Source organism: Mus caroli, chromosome 4, assembly GCF_900094665.2.
Source record: "Mus caroli chromosome 4, CAROLI_EIJ_v1.1, whole genome shotgun sequence".
Classification (NCBI taxonomy): domain Eukaryota; kingdom Metazoa; phylum Chordata; class Mammalia; order Rodentia; family Muridae; genus Mus; species Mus caroli.
This window is the reverse complement of record NC_034573.1, coordinates 67,614,031-67,634,925: the sequence shown is the minus strand read 5'-3', so window position 1 is coordinate 67,634,925 and position 20,895 is coordinate 67,614,031. Positions and strand designations below refer to the sequence as shown.

At 38.0% G+C, this 20,895-nt stretch overlaps 1 protein-coding gene across 3 annotated transcripts in view; it reads right to left on the bottom strand.

Moving 5' to 3' along the window:
• Positions 1 to 477: 477 nt before the first annotated feature.
• The window catches only part of LOC110292899 (lysine-specific demethylase 4C), a 159,690-nt gene continuing 139,272 nt past the window's right edge, over positions 478 to 20,895 (bottom strand). For 2 of the 3 annotated variants that reach the window (XM_021160558.1, XM_029475965.1), the window contains 3 exons: positions 15,887 to 16,006; positions 6,942 to 7,034; positions 478 to 1,531 (listed from right to left, as the gene is read on the bottom strand). In XM_021160558.1, the coding sequence (XP_021016217.1) occupies positions 1,355 to 1,531; positions 6,942 to 7,034; positions 15,887 to 16,006 (390 nt within the window). In that variant the 3' untranslated portion in view covers positions 478 to 1,354. The remainder of the gene's footprint in view (positions 1,532 to 6,941; positions 7,035 to 15,886; positions 16,007 to 20,895) is intronic. The other variant, XM_029475966.1, reaches the window with a different exon arrangement.

Sequence of the window (20,895 nt, the reverse complement as noted above, 5' to 3'; positions counted from 1 at the left end):
ACTGGTCTCTTCCCTTCTTTCTCTCTCTTTTCTTTCTGTCCCTCTGTCCCTTTTCCCTCAGTCCCTTCTCACCCCACTTCTCATACCTCCAAGTAAACTTCATTTTATAGTAGACCCATGGTCCTATGGCTGGTACATCAGGGGGGTGGGGAGTGCTTCAGCATGGACCTGCTGAGGCACCCCCTACCCACCGCATGCCACTGCATTACAAAATGTATCATGTTCTCCTTTGTATCTTGGTTGGTCAAAGTCTACTTGCCAAGCTAGTAAGGGGTCTTTGAAAACCTTTCCAGTTTCTGCTTTTGCAGTCATGTAAAAGCAGACTTCTGTTCACCTCTGAAGTTTCATGAGCAGCCCCCTCCTTCAAGTAAGGGGTGTTTTAATTTAGAGAAAATTGACAGGCAACAGTCTCCCATCTCCCCGAAAGCTCATTATCTACTGGCTAAACCCTAAACAAATCAGCAAAGACAGAAGACAGGACAGGAGAAAAAAGATTTTAATTTTTAAATACTAATACATCTTCAGGCTGTTTTGCAAAGAAAAATCATGTTACATTAGTTTAAAACTATGCATTAAGTATATTTCTTTAAACTCTAATTTTTACAAACACATAATGAAAGAAATATATATTTTATAAATATCATTTCAGAACAGGAATTATGAAGTGTTCAAAATATCAGACCAAGATTTTTTCCTCTGTAAATATATAAAATTCCCATATACTTCATATGAATTCCTCTTCAAGAGCAAAAAATTTCCTCTTATAAAGGCCAACTCAGTTTTCAGACACAATCAAAAGTAATAATATAAAAAATGGAAAAGTTCTGTACAAGGGAATACAGATAGCATACAGGTAAATCCTATTACCATACATGCCATTTGTGTTTTAAAAATGTTTTATAAAAACTGCCACTTAAAACAAATGTGAGTGAGAATCTTTCCCTGGCTGTGGAAAATATATATAAACACACCCACTACCTGTTGGGTGATGAGGCTTCCACTGAAGGAGTTGGGGAAAAGGAGCCTCCAAATATGTTCCCTGAGGAAGGGACCTGAGCCAAAGAGAGGGAACCCCCTCTTCTTTAGCAGTTGTTTTATCTAGTGGGCCATTCACTGCTATTTCCTTTAATTTAGGAATATTCTTTGGGGTCAAACAAATGACTGAGGGGTGATTAGATTACAGAAGCAACTAATATGTCTCTTCTTGGTTGCTTGGTAACCAAACTCCAGAAGCCTGATTAATTACCAATACCAAAGAAGCACCCAGACACCTGTCCCAGTGTGTACCCCAAGGCTGTCCCTTTGTCTTTTCTCTTCTGGTCTGAGCTGCACTGTGGCTGCTGCATGTTATCAACTACTGTCTCTTCTGACACTTCTTCTGGAAAGAACTCTTCAGGAAAGTACGATACACAGGGTCATCCACATACTCATTCTTGAGCCTGGAGCTTAGCACTCTTTGCCTCTTCCTCTCCCCTTGGATTACATCTGCCCCATAAAATGTGTCTTCAAATCGCATGTCGGAGGCTGTGGACTAAATGCAGAAATATATTATTGAGTGTATAAATGAGAAATATATTACTGAAACACTAGACACAGATCAAGGGAACAGAGGCTAGAATCTATCACAGGGTAGAAGGAACCTACCACAGTGTCTTACTCTTCCTCATCAGGTAGGCTTAACCTATACCACATGGCAGAGATATGTGGCTCTATTTAGTCCCAATTTCTTAACCCTGCCTGAGGAAGCTTCCCCAAACAAAAGCAAAATTAAAGTCTTCTCATATTGAGTCTGCTGTAAATGAAAACTCCTAAAAAGAAGCTATGTCCATAGAAATTGATTGACTAATTAGATTTTGAGAAAGTATTGTGTTGAGATTAAAATGATCCAGGTCTAATAGCTCATCACTAGCTCTAGTCCCTCAGAAGAGCCACCCATGCCTTCCTACTTCTGTGTTGCAAGTTAACATCTTGTGACTTACAGATAAAAAACTGTTTGGAACCCATTAACTTAGCAGATCACTAGTTCCCTCCAGCCCCAAAGCTAACAATGTCATCAGACAGAATCTTGGGCCTATAGCAAACCTTCCCCCATCTTGCTATAGTAACCTCACTGATATACCCACTAATGTATTTTAAACTCACTGAGGTAGATTTTTTTTTTTTGTCCTACAAAACTGTAACACTTCATGAAGCAGCTTCCATGTTGGAATATGAAATTTTAGTTGTCCTAAATCTATGTTCTTGAGTCATAGCCATGTCACTTTAGAATAGGAGCTGCACATTTTACATTAACATTGCTCAGTCACCATCTCCACTTGGCTTCTGCGCCAACAGGTTTGTCTTTTGGGGGGTGGGGGTGGGTTGTCATCAGCCATTCCTAATTCATGCTGAATCCTATTCTTTGTTCCTTTAGCCTTTCTCCACTTCCTTGAAGCTAATGTGGTTAAATCCCTAGTTCCTAAGTCCTGTGGCAGTTCTTTGTTGCTTAACTACTTTACTGGCTACCTGTTTGCTCATTTTTGATATTTCAGACTTCACTGTCTTAGCTATCTGTTCAACTCTGGGGCCTTTAATCCATATTCTTGGCATCTATGCGGACTCCAAGGCTGATGATGGGATCCCTTACTCTAGGTTAGATCTCTTACACTCAGACTTACAATACCCCTGCTCAATAGGTACCTTAGACTGTGTGCTTCAGACACTCTCCAAATTATTTTGTATAAAATGGAACTAAAGACTTGCTCCATGACTGCCCTTCTTAAATTTCCTGAATGCCAATACCATACTTTTCTGTACAATCATTTGTCAAAAATTTAATGGTACTGTGGATTCCCATTCTGCCAGGAGCCCTCCATATACTTGAAATAGCCATGATCCTGATGCAGGGTCTCTCCCTTCTCCTTTTGAACCACTAGAACAAATGCAGTAGTCCCAGTCTATCTCCCATTTAACTCCTAGAAAACAAAGCTCTCCAGAAACACACTAATTACATAATTAAAGAGTGCTACATGTACCTGTCTGTAACCTTATCTCTACCTGCCCTCAAGAATATCTGCACATCCCCAAGGGCAGACTTTTACAGCCTAGCACATCCTACTTCCTTCTTTCGGAAGATTAAATTTTATATTATGAGCTACATATCAGAGTCTTAAGTTTTCTGTCTGAGATAGTTTCTCTTCCATGGAAGAGTATCTACCACAGAAAAGCTGGGAGTTCCTGTGAGCCCTGAACATGAATGCAGGAATAATCAATGTTCTTCCCATTGGGCATTTCTTAAGCTAAAAGATATTAGGAACTATAAACTAAATGTTGTATAAATTAATGTTGCAACACTAAAGAACAAGCGTGGAACTCAGCAACTCTTCAGTAAGTGATCATTGAGTTGAGATACTCAAGACCAAACCTAGAGTCTACACTAAAATACCAAACTTCATTCCTGATTCCCTAGTCTAGTTTCAATCTAGAATACGGTCTCCACTGGTTTAAGTTAGGGGTATGACTTCTAATGACATGAACAAATAGAATATATGAGGTTGATAACAAAGTAGACTGTTATTCTTTTAGGTGTTAAAAATACATGGTTCATTGTGTAGTAGAGAGGGAAGGGATCAGACAGAAGGAAGCCTAGAATTTGGAAATGTTTCAAGTTGGCAGATGCATATATTTTCTGCTGAGCACCTCATGAGGCTACGGGTTCCCTAGAGAGTGCCATATATCATTTGGGGAGGAAACTTAGAATTGTGAATTGGTTGGATCTTCGTCATCAGAAAGAAACATTTTTTTTCAGTAACTCTTAGAAAGCACCTCCACTGCTGAGATGAAAGGATGATTTTATCCAGAGACTGCCCCACCTGGGAATCCATCCCATAATCAGCCACCAAATGCAGACACTATTGCATATGCCAGCAAGATTTTGGGGAAAGGACCCTGATATAGCTGTCTCTTGTGAGGCTATGCCAGTGCCTGGCAAACACAGAAGTGGATGCTCACAGACATCTCTTGGATGGAACACAGGGCCCCCAATGAAGGAGCTAGAGAAAGTACCCAAGGAGCTGAAGGGGCCTGCAACCCTATCGGTGGAACAACAATGTGAACTAACCAGTACCCCCAGAGCTTGTGTCTCTAGCTGCATATGTAGCAGAAGATGGCCTAGTCGGCCATCACTGGGAATCCCTTGCTCTTACAAAGATTATATGCCCCAGTACAGGGGAATGCCAGGGCCAAGAAGTGGGAATGGGTGGGTAGGGAACCAGGGCAGGGCAGGGAGGTATAGGGGACTTTTGGGATAGCATTTGAAATGTAAATGAAGAAAATATATAATAAAAAATTGAATTAAAAAAAAAGAAAGCACCTCCACTAACTTATATTTCACCTTTATTAAGTGCTAAAGTTACCAAAGGAGGAAATAAAACATCTATGAAAGTGTGCAGAAACAGCAGAAGTCAGCCTCTTAAACACAATAGTAAAGTCAATTTACCAGGAGCTCTAGTTAATTATGCAGTGGTTGCCATGGTTACTCTATGAGACAATAAAAGGTAATGGGGCTGTTTCTGAAAAGAGTAAAAAAGAGCCCAGCACAGTCATTACGCAGTCCAATGGCTCTCTTAAAACATTTTTCCCCAAGTGAGAAGAATCTGAGGGGGGCAAAGCCACTAAAACATAAAGGTTCAGTGATAAGCGATGCTTATCAATCTTCCTCAAACCAAATATTCTGTAAGCATAAAATATCTATCAATGAATATTCAATTAGATTTGATTCCCCAGATGGAAGAGTATGAGACAACCTACCTGAAGGCAGGTTTCTAACTGAAGGGTATAGCAGTCTTTGATCTAGTAACAAAAGCGGCAAGAGCTGTAGCTCCAAGACACTATTTCCTACTGGGCTTAGCTGCTGGGCACACAGGACTGCATTCATTGTTTTGTTAAAGTTAATTACGGTGTTCTCGGAGAAGTTGGACAGGTCACAAACACTCATCATCCTGACATGTAGCATGGGACACGAGGCAGACCAAGAACTCAAAGAAATCCTTGGCCTCTTAGTGAATTAAAGCCCAGCCTAGGTCACATATGGACCTGTTTAAAAACAAACAAAAATCCAGGGGGCAAGGAGAAGGGGGATGTCTTGAGAATACACACCACAAAATGATACTCAAGACATTTGTTTTAAAAAAAAAGAAACTGAAGAGAGCATCATAGAATCAAGACCATATCTACTATGGAATAAAAAGATTTTATCTGTTTAGAGAAGAAAGCGAACTTATAAGAAACATGAACATAAAATCTCTAAGAATCAATTTAGTATGTACACCAGGAATACACAACAGAAAACCAAGAGACTTTCAGAGGACTCCCTACTCTATTCCCTACCCAAATATTTAGGGGTCAATAGAAGTTAAAAAAAATAGCAAAACGAAACAGGGAGAGTAGAGGTAAGCCAAGGGGAGATATGGATATACAGTGAGGGGCAGCCATCTCTACTGATTTCAGGTTTTCTTGAAAGACTTCAGTATGCTTTATGAAATATTTATTTTTATCTTATGTGTATGAATGTTTTCCCTTGCAGTGTTTTTCCTTGAAGTGTTTCCAATGCCCATAGAGGACAGAAGAGGATGTTGGATACAGCGAACCCTGGAGTTATCCATAGTTGTAGCTACCATGTAGGTGTGGATACAGAAAACCAAACCCAGGTCCTCTACAAGATTGGGATGGAACAGTAGTGCCATGCTCTAGCCCCGGGTTTCAAGATCTTAAAACGTTGACAAGTTATCCAGGCTTCAGGAATATTTGTCTCCATAATTGGAACACTTAATTTTCTCTTTGCTCACAGGTATTATAATCTGTTCTTTTTTTTTTTTTTTTAAACTAGAATGTTCTCAGAGTATGTGCAGCTCTCCTGAATACCCCACATTTCACTGGGTGAGCAGCAGCACTGACACTGAGTCTTGTCCTCTTCTGAAGGAGCAGCTGAGAGGGAAGTACACATCCATTGTGGGTTCCCTGCCTAAGGATCTCACGTGACAACAGAGGAACTGAACATTACTTCACAACTTAAAGGAGCCTTTGGTTTTCAAAAGTAACTATCACAACTCTGCCTCTGCAGGAGGACATAATCAGTAACTGTCTATGAAAAAGTCAAAGTCATTCAGAAAATTAACTTCTCTACTAAAAATTTATTTTCAGAGAGATGCTATAGATATGACTCCAATGAATAAACCAAACTTAAATCTTACACTCTGTTAAATACTTTATAATAGTGTGAAACCTACATTATTATGAATTACATTTAAAAATAATTTAAGATTAGGCCACCCATATTTACTTATCATTTAGTGGCTTAAATTGGACTTGGCAGTAATATATATATATATATATATATATATATATATATATATATATATATACACACACACACACACATATACATGTGCACTTATTATAACTCTTTTAGTACTCCCACTATTAATATTTTGGTTTTGTTATGTCTTTATGAAAGTGAGAGTTTGGAAAGAAACATCAGTGAGTGTGTTACGTAGACCTTTACCATTACATGATAAGATGACTACAGACTCTTCTCATTAATGCTACCTCTTTAATCTATTTTGAACACTTTTTTTTAATGTAACTTCCACTAACAAAGAGTAAATACCTTAATATTGTATTTGTTTACACCCAGAGCTTTGTATAAATGACAAATTTAGGAACTATTATTATGTGTCAATAAATTTTAACACAAAGTCCTGCCATTTGATCTCATTAGAAGTAAACTATGCATGCACTGGTTTTTCCATTTCTAAGTTGACACTTGCATTCATCAGGTTACAACAAGGGAAAAGTTACTTTAGCTTTCTTGAAAATTAACCAAAAGCCCAAGGTTGTTTTAGGCTTGGGATAGCACATAGAATGAGGACTTAACCTAAGTAGGATTTGTCCCTTGCACTTACAAAACGAGCCTTTACTCTCTTGGGTAACTCTTCATCTAAAGTGTATATGTCTTCTCTCTTCATTGCAATCTGCGATCCATCTTCAAATTCAACCTAAAGATACAAAAGCCAATGTCATATGTAGTAAAACCAAAGAAATCCTGACCATTTTTCAAGAGTTCCAATTAATCATGAGTATTGGGAGGTAGGGAAGTAAAGGGCTCTAACTGAAAAATATAGAATGACCCAAAGTCAGGGACACTAGAAGAGCATTTTCTTACCCAACTAAGAACAAAGCAAGTTGAGAAATAGTCAAGACTGTTGAAGAGGATAGACTTAAAATATGAACTATGAAATCTTTAGTATCTCAAAACCAACTAAGAAAAATGAGGGCTGATCAGATAATTTCTCTGAAAAGTGGCAAGTCCTGCATTAAGATGGGCTGGGTTTGCTAGCATCATGTCTTATTAACAGAAACTATTAGAAGAAAGAAAAAAAACAGCCTACAAAAAATGAGAAAAGGTATTTGAGAACTATACATCAGGTGGAAATATCCAGAATACTTAAAGAACTAAAAAAATTGAAAAATAGTGCAAACAGATATCAAACCAAGTTTTTTTTTTTAAAGCCCAAAGCCATTATTAAATGGGCTAGTAAAATGAATAGAATACCCTCAGAAGAAATACAAATGTTCAATAAATACTTGAAAAATTGTTCAATATTCAGAGCTATCCGGAAAATGCAAATTAAAACCAGTCTGAGATTCCTGCTCTAGTTAGAATGGCTATTATCAAGCAAGCAAAGAGCAACAAAAGGTAGGAGGATGTGGGAAAAGCAGGGGAATGCCTTATACATTACTGGCAGAACTCTGCACTAGTACAGACACTATAGAACTCAGTATAAAGGCTCCTTATAAAAATAGAAACAGAACTATGATATAATCGGTGTATACCATTTCCTGGTGCATCTCTGAAGGACTAAGTCAACATACAACAGGAATATTTGCACATCCATGTTGATTTCTGTAGGTATTCAAAATAGCAAGGAAATGGAACCACAGTATATATCTACCAGTGAACAAAGAAAATGAGGCAATGGGCAGTGGTGGAGCACGCCTTTAATCCCAGTACTTGGGAGGCAGAAGCAGGCAGATTTCTGAGTTTGATGCCAGCCTGGTCTACAGAGTGAGTTCCAGGAAAGCCAGTGCTACACAGAGAAACCTTGTCTTGAAAAACAAACAAACAAATAAACAAAAACAAGAAAATGAGGCAAAGATAAAAAGAAATTTATTCATTATAAATAAAATAATGTCATTTGCAGAAGAATGGATGAAACTGGACATTACTGTATTAAGAAAGGAGCTCAGACCCCCCAAAACACATATTAGATATTTTCTTTCTTATGAAGAATCTAGATTTAAATTTATTTATATCTGGTGTGTGTGTGTGTGTGTGTTGATAAGTTCAAAGGGAACCTTGAAGGTAAAGATCATATGTTAAGAGAATATGGGAAAAATGTTAATGGAACACATAGCAATGTAAAACCAGAAGAGTGTTATCTGGAGGATTAAAAAAAAGAACACAAAAATGAAAGACAGGGATGAGGGAGCAAAGTGTAAGAACAAAGTGAATTGGCCTATTTCCATGAATGGCAGAAATCCATTACTTGTGTGCTCACTTTAAAAAGTAATTTAAAAACAGAAAGTTAAAAGAGTTAATGCTCTATGAAAACTTGGGGTTACCAGGAAGGATTGCTACATATGAACAAAAGGCACCATATTTTCCTCAGAGCTGAGACACTCTCCCTGAGCACTCTACAATTGCACACACTCTGTCTCTGTGTTGTCATATACTTCAAGAAGTTGTTTCTGTGATGAGGATGATTCATGCTCTGTTTGATGGGTACAGCTGTATGGCAGCAGAAGTCATTTCCTGTAGGCTCATGACCTATCTAGTCTCAGATTTTTGATATGGGTTCTAGTTCATGGAGCAGGCCTTAAATCCAATTGAAAAGTGTTCGGATACTCCCCTAACGTTTGTGCCATTATCATATCAGTATTTTGCTGGGAGGTTGCTGTTGTAAAGCACAGGGTTGTAGCTGGATAGGATTTTTTTAAGAACCAGCTGAAGCCTTTTTTTGGAAAATACAACTGAGTTGGGTTTTAGTGGAAGGCAAGGGAGGACTATCCCACATAGGACATTCTTTCCAAGGTTGGCCTAAGGGTTAGTGTTGATCCTTGATCAGGTGGGTCTCTTGTTTCCTGTACTCTGCGATATAGTTGTCTCCCCTGTGATCCCTGAGTAGCTGTAGGTACACAGACTGGCAGGAACTTAAGTGGTCATTCACTTGGGAGGGATATCAGAAGACTCAGACACCAGCTTCCAGACATGAGTTTCAATCTTATTCATGACCACAGCCTTGGTGTGAAAAAACATGCTAGCCCCTGACAGAGTTGGAGCTTGGCTGGAAGAAGCTCATTCTATAGCTAAAGCCAGGACTAGTGAGTTCCCCATAAGCTGAGTTCAGTACTCCTGAGTAGCTGCTGGTGATCTTCATATGGATACTCAAGTTCTGCCTCTCAGACTCTAGGCTGCTCTCCTCGGACTTCAGCAGCTTGTTGTTAAGTGGTGATCTTGATGTCAAGGGCCCAGCTTACTGTTCATCATTTCCTGGTACTCTTGAAGCTGCCTGGCTATACACTTCTGGGCCCATTAGAAGGCAGCCTCTAGCTTACCCAGCTTGGCATTCTTAATGGCCATCTCCCCAAGCTGCTCTGCTTCAGTGATGCAGCCTCCAGGGCTGTACCTTGGCCTTTGAGATTTTCAGTCTCCATCCGCAGGTAGGTACTGTTACAGTTCATCCTGAAGATCTCGGTCTTTGTAAGGCACAGTTATCCCAGTTAGGGTCTGCAATTCTTCCTACTTAATCTGGTAGATGCCAACTGCGGATGGCTATCCCTGAAATAATAAACTAAACTTTGCTATGGTCTCTGGAGGTCATTTTACCATATTCACTGGCTTCTGAACCCTGCTCTTGGCCTCTGCTTCCTTTGTACTGTCATGCTGGTGGCCAGCAGCCTCCTAGGAGAAAAGAGGAAGGGGGAGCAAAGATCTGCTCACTCATTTCTTGCATGAGCTTTTTCCCCAACTGTTGTCCTTTTTGGACTTTATTAAGTTTCTTTTCTAGGTCCCGAATTGCTTTTCTTAAGTTCTCTACTTGGCCCTTAAGCGTTTGTAGAAGACCCAGAAATCTTTTCTAGCATTTCAGCTATGCCATTATCTATTGGTTTTCATATTGATGTGTTGTAAATGGTTTTTAATATTAATGTATTGTTGAGATATCAGAATGGCTTATTTTGATATTATTGCATTTCGTGTATCTTCTGGGATAAATGTCTAGTCTTTCTTTATTTTCCCTTTCTTTCCTTCTTTCTGTTTGTTTCATGTACATCTTCATGGTGAGCTATATTTGTTTGGGCTTATATTCCTCTCTACTACTTGGGAGGAGCCTGACTCTAGTTAACAGGAAAAGAATAGGAATTATTAGCAATCCCTTGCAGTCAAAGACAATTATGTACTTTACTTGTGTCCTATACGGTTCTAAAACAGAAGCACTAAGATCATTTGCTACTTTGTGTTCCTAGCAAATCCCAGCTATTTTACTTTTTTCCAGTAGTGTTATTGTCTGAGAATACATTTACCTGCAGGAGAGCTGGGTTCTTGGGTTCAACAGTGACTGCTCATCTAGGCAGTGATTATACATTTTATATATACTCCAGCCTAGTCACTCCAGGGTATCAGTAGAGAATCAGAGTGACAGGATCCTGGTGCAGAACTTCAGTCATAGTTCCCAGGGCCAGCATATCTTTTGGCACATCTTCAATACATATTAAAAAGCTTTCATAACTATTATTACTATTCCAAATTCAAATAGGTCTCTAGTTCATACCATGTAAATGTCACCAGTGTGTGAAAACACAGTATCTTTTAAAAGACAAACATTTTCAACTCCTTGTAAAATGACAACAACTAATTCTGAAATTTTTTTATTTTTAGATCTTAGGAGACTTAGAGAAAAGTCTATGATGCTGGCCTAGCTGAGGCCTGGATGGTGGGTGCTCAGGAATTTCCAACAACAGTTTTTGTAATATATATATATTGATTGATTGGTGGGATAAGTAGACATTTGATATATTACAACTCTTAAGACTCCTAGGATTTAGAACTTCCAGCCATTTTGATTTTCTGTATTTTTCACTTTTAATAAATAGAGTGGTACTTCATTTATTTGTTTGGTTGGTTGGATGGTTGGTTTTTCGAGACAGGGTTTCTCTGTTTAGCCCTGGCTGTCCTGGAATTTACTTTGTAGACCAGGCTGGCCTCGAACTCAGAAATCTGCCTGCCTCTGCCTCCCAAGTACTGGTATTAAAGGCGTACGCCTGACTGAGTGGTACTTTAAAAACCAAAAGATAAGTCAAATTATGCAGTGTTTCAAAGTCATCAATGAAACAGAGATGGAAGCACACGTTAAACATGTTTTTGTTTTCATTTACATTCATATACTACTAACATAATATGAAGCTTTACAACAGGGTGGAGTCAGGCTGTGGTCACAAAAATGCTTTGTTGCTACTGCCTAGAAGGCTGGGAATAAAAACAGGGTTCATCCTGGCCTTTTCTACTAACAAAATGGCTCCGTTAGCATTAAAGTAAGCAAGATGTCTTCTCATTTAGACATTTGATAGCATAGCTTTAACTTAACTATCTGTGACTACTTTCTTTTGTTTTGAGTCATTTGAAAACTTTAATTAAAAGAAGACAATTTTCCTAAGGCAATGCTGGCTGTTCTAATATTTCTAAGTCTCAGGTATCCAGAGGCAAAACTTTACTACAAGCATGGACAGCTGCTTCCTCTCATTAGGACAGAGAAAAGAGTAACTTTCCAACTCTTCTTTTTTATCAGCTGTATGCTCTTACGAACTATGAAAAAAATATGTTCTCCTCCTGAAAATAGTTAAAATTTGTTCACTGAGCTGTCTCCTTCCCTTAGTTGTACAATAAGAATTAATAAAACCTATTTTGCAGGACTAATGTGAGAAGCAAAAATACACACACATACAGACATACACTCACAGACAAAATCACACAAACATACACACATACAATCACATAAACAGACATAAGTACATACACATACATAAATACATAAACACACAGAAACACATATACAAAGATGCGCATGGACCCAAATTTACATACACAAATATACACACATAAATACAGCCACATACATACACATACAGACATTCACACAAATATGCACATAAAAAGCTACATCAATACACATAAACACAGAAACACTTAAGTACAAATATACAAGCAGGGCCAAATCCATACACACACAGATAAAAACACTCACGTGCAAATATGCACACAGACACATACATTCACAGAAACAACAAATATACACAAATTTATTTACTGTGAGCCTGATATTTATCTCTATGCACTTATCTGGTTTACTTTGTGGAGAAACTGAAAGACAGAAAGAACAACGCAGTCTCAAAGGACCACTTTGTTTAATGAGGAATTTTATACTACTTGTAATTAAAGAGATACTTTTAATACCAGCTTTAACTTTCATTGATTCTATATTTATGGCTGCAATTTTATGCTGCTAGGCTAACACAGTGACTACTAATTAGCCTGCATTTTAACATGTGATACTTTAATGTAGCAATGAGCTTTGTTACATAGCTTCACCATTGCTCTGATTAAATGTGACACTTTGTTTTTGAATGTTATATTAAAACTTTCTCTAGAAATACTCTGTATTACACAGCCCGCTTGTGAGGTTTACTTCATTGTACACAATCTGCTACAAAGATGCTGTAGAACTTATCCCACCATACATAATCCTAATCTACACATGGGGAAGATTGACAATGACCAACAGTATGCCCATGTCCTTCACTTGTTAACTTTTAGCTTTCTTTATTTTTTTTTAATTAGGTATTTTCCTCATTTACATTTCCAATGCTATCCCAAAAGTCCCCCATACCCTCCCCCCCACTCCCCTACCCCCTCCCACTTTTTGGCCCTGGCATTCCCCTGTACTGGGGCATATAAAGTTTACAAGTCCAATGGGCCTCTCTTTCCTGTGATGGCTTACTAGGCCATCTTTTGATACATATGCAGCTAGAGTCAAGAGCTCCGGGGTACTAGTTAGTTCATAATGTTGTTCCACCTATAGGGTTGCAGATCCCTTTAGCTCTTTGGGTATTTTCTCTAGCTCCTCCATTGGGGGCCCTGTGATCCATCCANTAGCTGACTGTGAGCATCCACTTCTGTGTTTGCTAGGCCCCAGCNTANTCTCACTAGAGACAGCTATATCAGGGTCCTTTCAGCAAAATCTTGCTAGTGTATGCAATGGTGTCAGCATTTGGAGGTTGATTATGGGATGGATGCCTGGATATGGCAGTCTCTACATGGTCCATCCTTTTGTCTCAGCTCCAAACTTTGTCTCTGTAACTCCTTCCATGGGTGTTTTGTTCCCAATTCTAAGAAGGGGCAAAGTATCCACGCTTTGGTCTTCGTTCTTCTTAAGTTTCATGTGTTTTGCAAATTGTAACTTATATCTTGGGTATTCTAAGTTTCTGGGCTAATATCCACTTATCAGTGAGTACATATCATTTTAGTTCTTTTGTGATTGGGTCTGCTTGTGGACGTTGTACATCGTGGTGCGGAGCCTAGTGCGCACCACGATGTACAACGTCCACAAGCAGAAGATGCCCCAGGCCCCCACCCATCAACCACTAATTAAGCTGTGCCATGGCTTACCTACACTACAGGCCAGTCTCATAGAAACATCTTCTGATTTGAGGATCTTCTTCCCAGATAACTCTGGCTCTTGTGAACATGAGAAAAAACTTTCCAGTATACCAGCTCATGTGGGATTTTCTAGACCATCAAAAAGTGTACTCTCATGTTTTCTAAACTGCTTTGAGCATCTGTTAATTATATTTTGTTCTAGTTTCTGGTACCGTATTTTGTAATGTACTCTACCTTTTAAGCCCTAACCAGTTTACAGCTGCTTGTGGACGTTGTACATCGTGGTGCGGAGCCTAGTGCGCACCACGATGTACAACGTCCACAAGCAGGGGATTGCTTCAAGCTTCTCACCATTTACTTTGATGTTGGCTACTGGTTTGCTGTAGATTGCTTTTATCATGNTTAGGTATGGGCCTTGAATTCCTGATCCTTCCAAGACTTTTATCATGAATGGGTGTTGGATTTTGTTAAATGCTTTTTCCGAATCTAACGAGATGATCATGTGGTTTTTGTCTTTGAGATTGTTTACGTTGATGGATTTCCGTATATTAAACCATCCCTGCATCCCTGGAATAAAACCTACTTGGTCAGGATGGATGATCGTTTTAATGTGTTCCTGGATTCTGATAACTTTTAGCTTTCTAAGCTGCAATAAAAACACAGTATCCAAAGCAACTTGGAAAGGTGAGATTTTATTTCAACTCCACATCACAGTCCATTACTGAAGTCAGGGCAGAACCTCAAGGCAAGAACTGAAACAGGGAACATGGAGAATTGGAAGCTCACTACTTACTGGTTTCCTCAGCCTGTTTTCTTATACAACTCAGGAGTCTCTGCAGAGGAATGGCATACACAAGATGCCCCAGGCCCCCACCCATCAACCACTAATTAAGCTGTGCCATGGCTTACCTACACTACAGGCCAGTCTCATAGAAACATCTTCTGATTTGAGGATCTTCTTCCCAGATAACTCTGGCTCTTGTGAACATGAGAAAAAACTTTCCAGTATACCAGCTCATGTGGGATTTTCTAGACCATCAAAAAGTGTACTCTCATGTTTTCTAAACTGCTTTGAGCATCTGTTAATTATATTTTGTTCTAGTTTCTGGTACCGTATTTTGTAATGTACTCTACCTTTTAAGCCCTAACCAGTTTGCTAACTTCCTTTACGCAAACTAGTGTCTTATTATTATTAACCTGTTTTGCACTTGAATCGTCTTGGTTTTCCCCATTTTTACTATACTATTTACACTAGAATGTTGATTTATGACATGGTGTTATTGAAACTTATTGCTTCAGTTGTAAAGTTCCCCAAGGAATAGGAATGCACATGTGCTGCTCATGTTGTTTCCCTTTTGTGAGTTCATCTCTTCTTCATTTTGGGTAAAAATATCAAATTCCAGTTTAAGTATTAGCATGTAGAATACCCTAGTGACCAGAATATACACTTGATAAACGACTATTTCTTTAAACTTGAGTAGATGACAACTCTAAGTTCCTTAGAACCTATGTCAATGCTCCTTACCTGACTCAGTTTTATCTGAGATGCCTCCAACCAAGTAAATCAAGTCAGGGGATGCTTGTTGAACATACAGTTACCACAAAAGTAATATATAACACTGTATCAACTTGGCAAATGAATGTTCCTTCCATCAACCTATCTATCTATCTATCTATCTATCTATCTATCTATCTATCTATCTATCTTTCTATCTTTCTATCTGATTCCTGTAGTTCTGTGCCTTGTATATGCAAAGCAAGTGTTCTACTGCTGAGCTATAATAACCCATGCTCCATGTTCTGGCTTAAGGTGAGATAAAACAACTCTCATAATGAAAACACAGGGGAAAGAGCCTACTATCTAGCAGTTGAACCATATAGTGAACTTGTGAACTCATATAGTGAACATTTACCAATTGTTAGGGTTTCTGAGTGTCCAATCCGGCAACTAAACTATAAGTTGCTAAACTGTAAGTTGAAACCCAGGCTGCTAGACAATGACATTTTGCCTCTTTCACAAAATTTAAGGGAAAGCACAAAATTCATGTGGCTTTTTGATCCATAGCATACTCATGTTATCTCCTTCTGGTATATCCTGTCTTTCTCAACAAACAGCACAGAGAGAGCAGCACCCACCTGATACATATAGGCAATATTTGATCCAAGATACTTTGCCCCATAGAGTTTACCATCAGGCCATTTGACTTGGATGACTTCTCCCTCCGCAGGAGGGCCCAGCTTCACACAGTTTCGGCTCTGTGGAATTAATGGAAAAGCATTTTAAGGCAAGTGCCTAAGTGAATACATTTGGAACTTAGCAAATGATGAACTCTTGGGAATTAAAAGAAATAATCATCCTAGGGTTTTACAGATTATGATCATGACTGGGGGTTCAGGGAAGAGGTAAGAGGTATAGGAGCACTTAAAGATTTAGGCTAGACTATTAAGTTGCAGGAGCCCTGTAGACAAGTATGAAAACAAAACAAACAAACAAAACAGCAACAAAAACAACCAATCAGTACTTTACATTTGCTGCTTGACAAGGAACTGTCAAGACAGAAACTTACATACCTTACATAAACTTACATAAATACAAAGTACTTTGCCTGAGACAAAGGGATGCATTATACCTGACATTTCTGTAGCAATTTGCAATTAAGAAAGTGTCTTCGGCATAGCTATGACCTTGATCTTTCTAATTACTCTTTAAAGTAGACAGAATTTTTACATAATATTTTCATGTATTCTTTGAGAATTTGATACAATGTATTTTTTTAATCACATTTAGCCTCCTTCCCAAATTTACCTGGATACAACATCCCGCCTTCTAATTTACCCAAAATTAGAGTTCTCTCTCTTTTTAACACCCATAAAGTCAAAATTGTGTTGCCTAATTTGTGTTGGATGTGAAGGCTGCACTGGAGTATAGTTGATGGCACAGGGGTCAAACCATTGAAGAAAACTATCCTGTCACAGCAGCCATTCAATGCCATTAGTTACTGAGCTGGGGGTAGGCCTATAAGATAAGACTACTACCCCCAACCCACGCTGAGATCATATGAAGTGGCAAATTATTATATTTATTTTACTGGCAACAATACTGAGCATCCAAGGAACACCTCTGCCATAAATGATGCTGAATGTCAGTCAGTCAAGCTGTGAAAATAATGGGGATGAGGGGCCTCAAAGTCAGAGCTGAGAGAATTGATTCAGGCTGCAAGGAAAAGACAAGGGATGGAAGGGACATGATATTTGGAGCAGGTGAGATGCGTCTTGCTTCAGTTGCCTGAACATGAATGCTCCTGTATCCATTAAGTGTGCTGGTTACTGTATACAGGTGTACTAGTGGTCCCACAAAAACTATCGAGAGTTTTCTGTCTTCTGGTGTTTTCTTTCATGTCTCTCTCCTCTAAGATTAGCAAAACTCCCCAGTGGAGTTCATTCAGAAAGCTAACTTCTGCCAAGAGGATATATGTGTCAAATAATAAAATATGCTCAGAGAGTTTATTAATGTGGCTGAAAGAAATACATTTTTGACAAATGAAGCTATAAATGCTGCCTGAAAATATTATGTTTAAATGAAAGAAACACAGGACATATTTGGTTGTTTACAATTAGTGACATGTCAGATATTTCTTTCTAGTAATAAAGTTCTGCCCTAAAAAGAAGTGGTCATTTTATTGCCAGGTGAGGACTAAGTATGAAAGGCACAGATGTTCAATTGTTCTAGTTGGAAACTGAAGGAAAAAGAAAACTTTTTATGTTAAAAACAGATTAAAGTAAGTTTTGATTACTAAACAAGCTCTACAAAAGATACTAAAAGAAATACTTCAACTGAAAAGGGTAAAGACATACAAGAAGCCATAGGAAAAAAAATGAATAGCAGGACACAGAATAAAGAGGTCCAAGAAAACACAACACCAACAAAAATGACAGGAACAGACACTCCTTTCAATAATAACTAAATACTATTTCAATTCTTCAACAAAACCACACTGACTAACAGACTGAATTAGATAACAACATCCATACCTTTGCTTCCTCCAAAACCACACTTTACCAGTAATGACAGAGAACACCTTAGAGTAAAAGCATGGACAAAGGAATTCCAAAGAAATGGGACTAAGAAACAAGCAGCATTGCTATTCTAATATTCAAGACCACAGACTTCAAACAAAAACTAGGAAGAAGACATAAGGAGTATCAGTTCATTTTTAGTAAAAGAGAAACCCACCAACAGAATACTACAATTCTAGGTCTATATACACCAAAACACAGGGCATCAAATTTCATAAAGAAAACATTAGATCTAAAAACCACAGATTGACCCCAACAGAGTGACTGTGGAATGTTGCAGGATTTTTCCTGTCCAATTACATTAGTGCAGAGGTCTGTGAATGGACAGGGCAAAGTGGGGTTGAGCTAAGAGTTGCAGAGAGGGAGTGTCCCAGAGGGTAGGGAGAAGAACCAAGACCACAGACTGTGCACTCCTGTGGCAATTACTAGCCACAAGTAACTATGATTTCATAAGGTTAGAAATAATGGATTAAAGTTTTATCGTTATCAATTGGCTCTGAAATTATTTATTGGCATCTTGTAAATTGTAGTTTTATTGATATATAAATCTAATTGGTTAACTATAGAGTCATGATTCTACTGGGGTATTGGGTTGTGAGATGTAACTGTGAGGTTGGCAGCCCCATTTAGTTACTGGAATATGTGATCTCCAACTATATAGGTTTATGGATGAAGAAGAACTAGTGGTGATGGAACAAACACAGCGGGGGCTAGCTGGGAGAGAGTCTCTCAGAGAACATGAGAGCGGCACCCTGCCGGGACACAGTATTGTGGAACACCAGTGTTAGAGCTAGAACCTTTCTGGGGCAGGAGAGTTGGCAGGATCATTTTTTATTATTTCCTGCAACAGTGGAAGACTTCAATATCTCACTCTCACAGATTCACAGTCAAAAAAAATGAAAAAAGAAATGGTGCTATTCAATGACATTATTCAAATGGTTCTAAATAATGCCTAAAGAGCATTCCATCCAAACACTATGTAGCTCATAAAATGTTCTCCAAAATTAACTCCATGATAGAAGACAAAGCAAGTCTTAATATAAATAGGAACACTGAAATGGCATCCAGTGTTCTGTTAGTGTCAACAGCAATAGGAAATACAGAAAGTACACAAACTCATGGAAGCTAAACAACACACTACTGAATGATAATTAGGTCACAGAAAAAAAAAAAAGAAAGAAAATTTAAAAGCCTCCTAAAATTGGATGAAAATTAATACCTAAATCAATAGGACAAATAACAGGGAAGTTTATAGAAGCGTCTATATCAAAAAAATTTTTAGAGATCTCAAATTAACAATTTAGTGATGCAACAAAAGTCTGCTGAAGAAAAACAGAACAAACAATATAAAAAAATTAATATTTTTTCAAGATCAGGGCTAAAATTCATTGCATAGAAATAAAAAAATGATGCAAAGAAGCCATGAAAGAAAGAGCTAGTTTTTTTTATTTAAAGTTTAGCAAGCCAGGCTTGGTGGTATATATGCTTAATTCTAACACAGAGGCAAAGGTAGGCATATTTCTCTGACTTTGAGGCCAGTCTGGTCTATATACTGAGTTCCAGGACAGCCAAGATTACAAAGTGATCTGCTATCAAAAAAAGAACATACAAATAATAAAACAAGAAAAAAAGTTATACAGCCAGATATATAACCAAATTAACCAAAAGAACTTTACAGAATATGCCAACACTTAGATATATGCCAATTCTATTAGATATACTTTATTAGAATATGCCAATTCTACTAGATATAATTTAGAAATTGATAGTAAGACCCTATTACTGAAAATACCATATACTTGATTCATTAAAAAAATGAGAAACCAAGTTGATACTGACATGGAAGCTTCATTCCCTACTGGCTAGCTTTCATCAATCTAACATAGCAGTGAACCCTGTGAACTACAATAACAACTGATCTGGCAAGGCATGTCCACTGGAACAAGAAGACAGTGTCTTCCAAATACAGTATGATAATTTCATATATCCACTCACAATAATTATGACAGTATGCACAAGACTAGTGCAACTTCAAGCCAGACCAGATGCCAAAATGTTAAATGAATATAGGGTTCTTTGCCTTACAGAAGCGTTTCAATTTTATGAGGACCCATTTATTGATTATTGATCTTAAAACATAAGCCATTGGTGTTCTGTTTAGGAAATTTTCTCCTGTGCCCATGTGTTGGAGACTTTTCCCCACTTTCTCTTCTGTTAGATTCAGCATAACTGGTTTTATGTGGAGGTCCTTGATCCACTTAGACTTGAACTTTGTACAAGGAGATAAGAATGGATCGATATGCATTCTTCTATATGTTGACCTCCAGTTGAACCAGCACCAATGTGGTGTGGGTGCTTCAGTCCTTCTTAGAAAGGGAAACACCCACACAGAAGTAGGGGGAGGGGATGGGATAGGGGGTTTCTAGGAGGAGGAAACCGGGAAAGGGGATAATATTTGAAATGTAAATATCCAAATATTTTATATTTTATTGGATATTTTCTTCAAAATATAGAATAATCCAATAAAAGAAAATGTTTAAAATGTTGCCATTCCCCCATATTAATTGTACAGCCCAGTAGCTGCAAACATATTTGTAATAATGTAAAATAAGTACATGTATGACTGTGATAATGTAAGGCTATGTTTATGTATGAAAAGAGAAACAATTTTATGTTACATTGAGAGGCATTTAATATGCTAAAAAGAAAATCTGAAATGCTCCTACCCAGAGTTATCTGCCTATACATGTTTTGTGTTACATACAGGATCATTGCCAATGTAGATTGATTCAGGGTTAATGGACTCAACTCTTAAAAGTAAGAAGTCTAATTTCCTACTTTTTTTTAATAGTTTTTTTTTTCCCCACTGAAAAGCAAATAAATGCATATGCATGTGTGAATACACCTCTTCCTATACCCCCACAATACTGTGGTTGTTATTTTACTTCAAAGCCCACCTTGTTTCTTCATTAAACCAAATTCTTGGCTATTAGACACATCCTATCGCCAGGCCCTGACACACAAACACAAATCATCTTCTATGTAACAACAGCATTAATACTTATTTG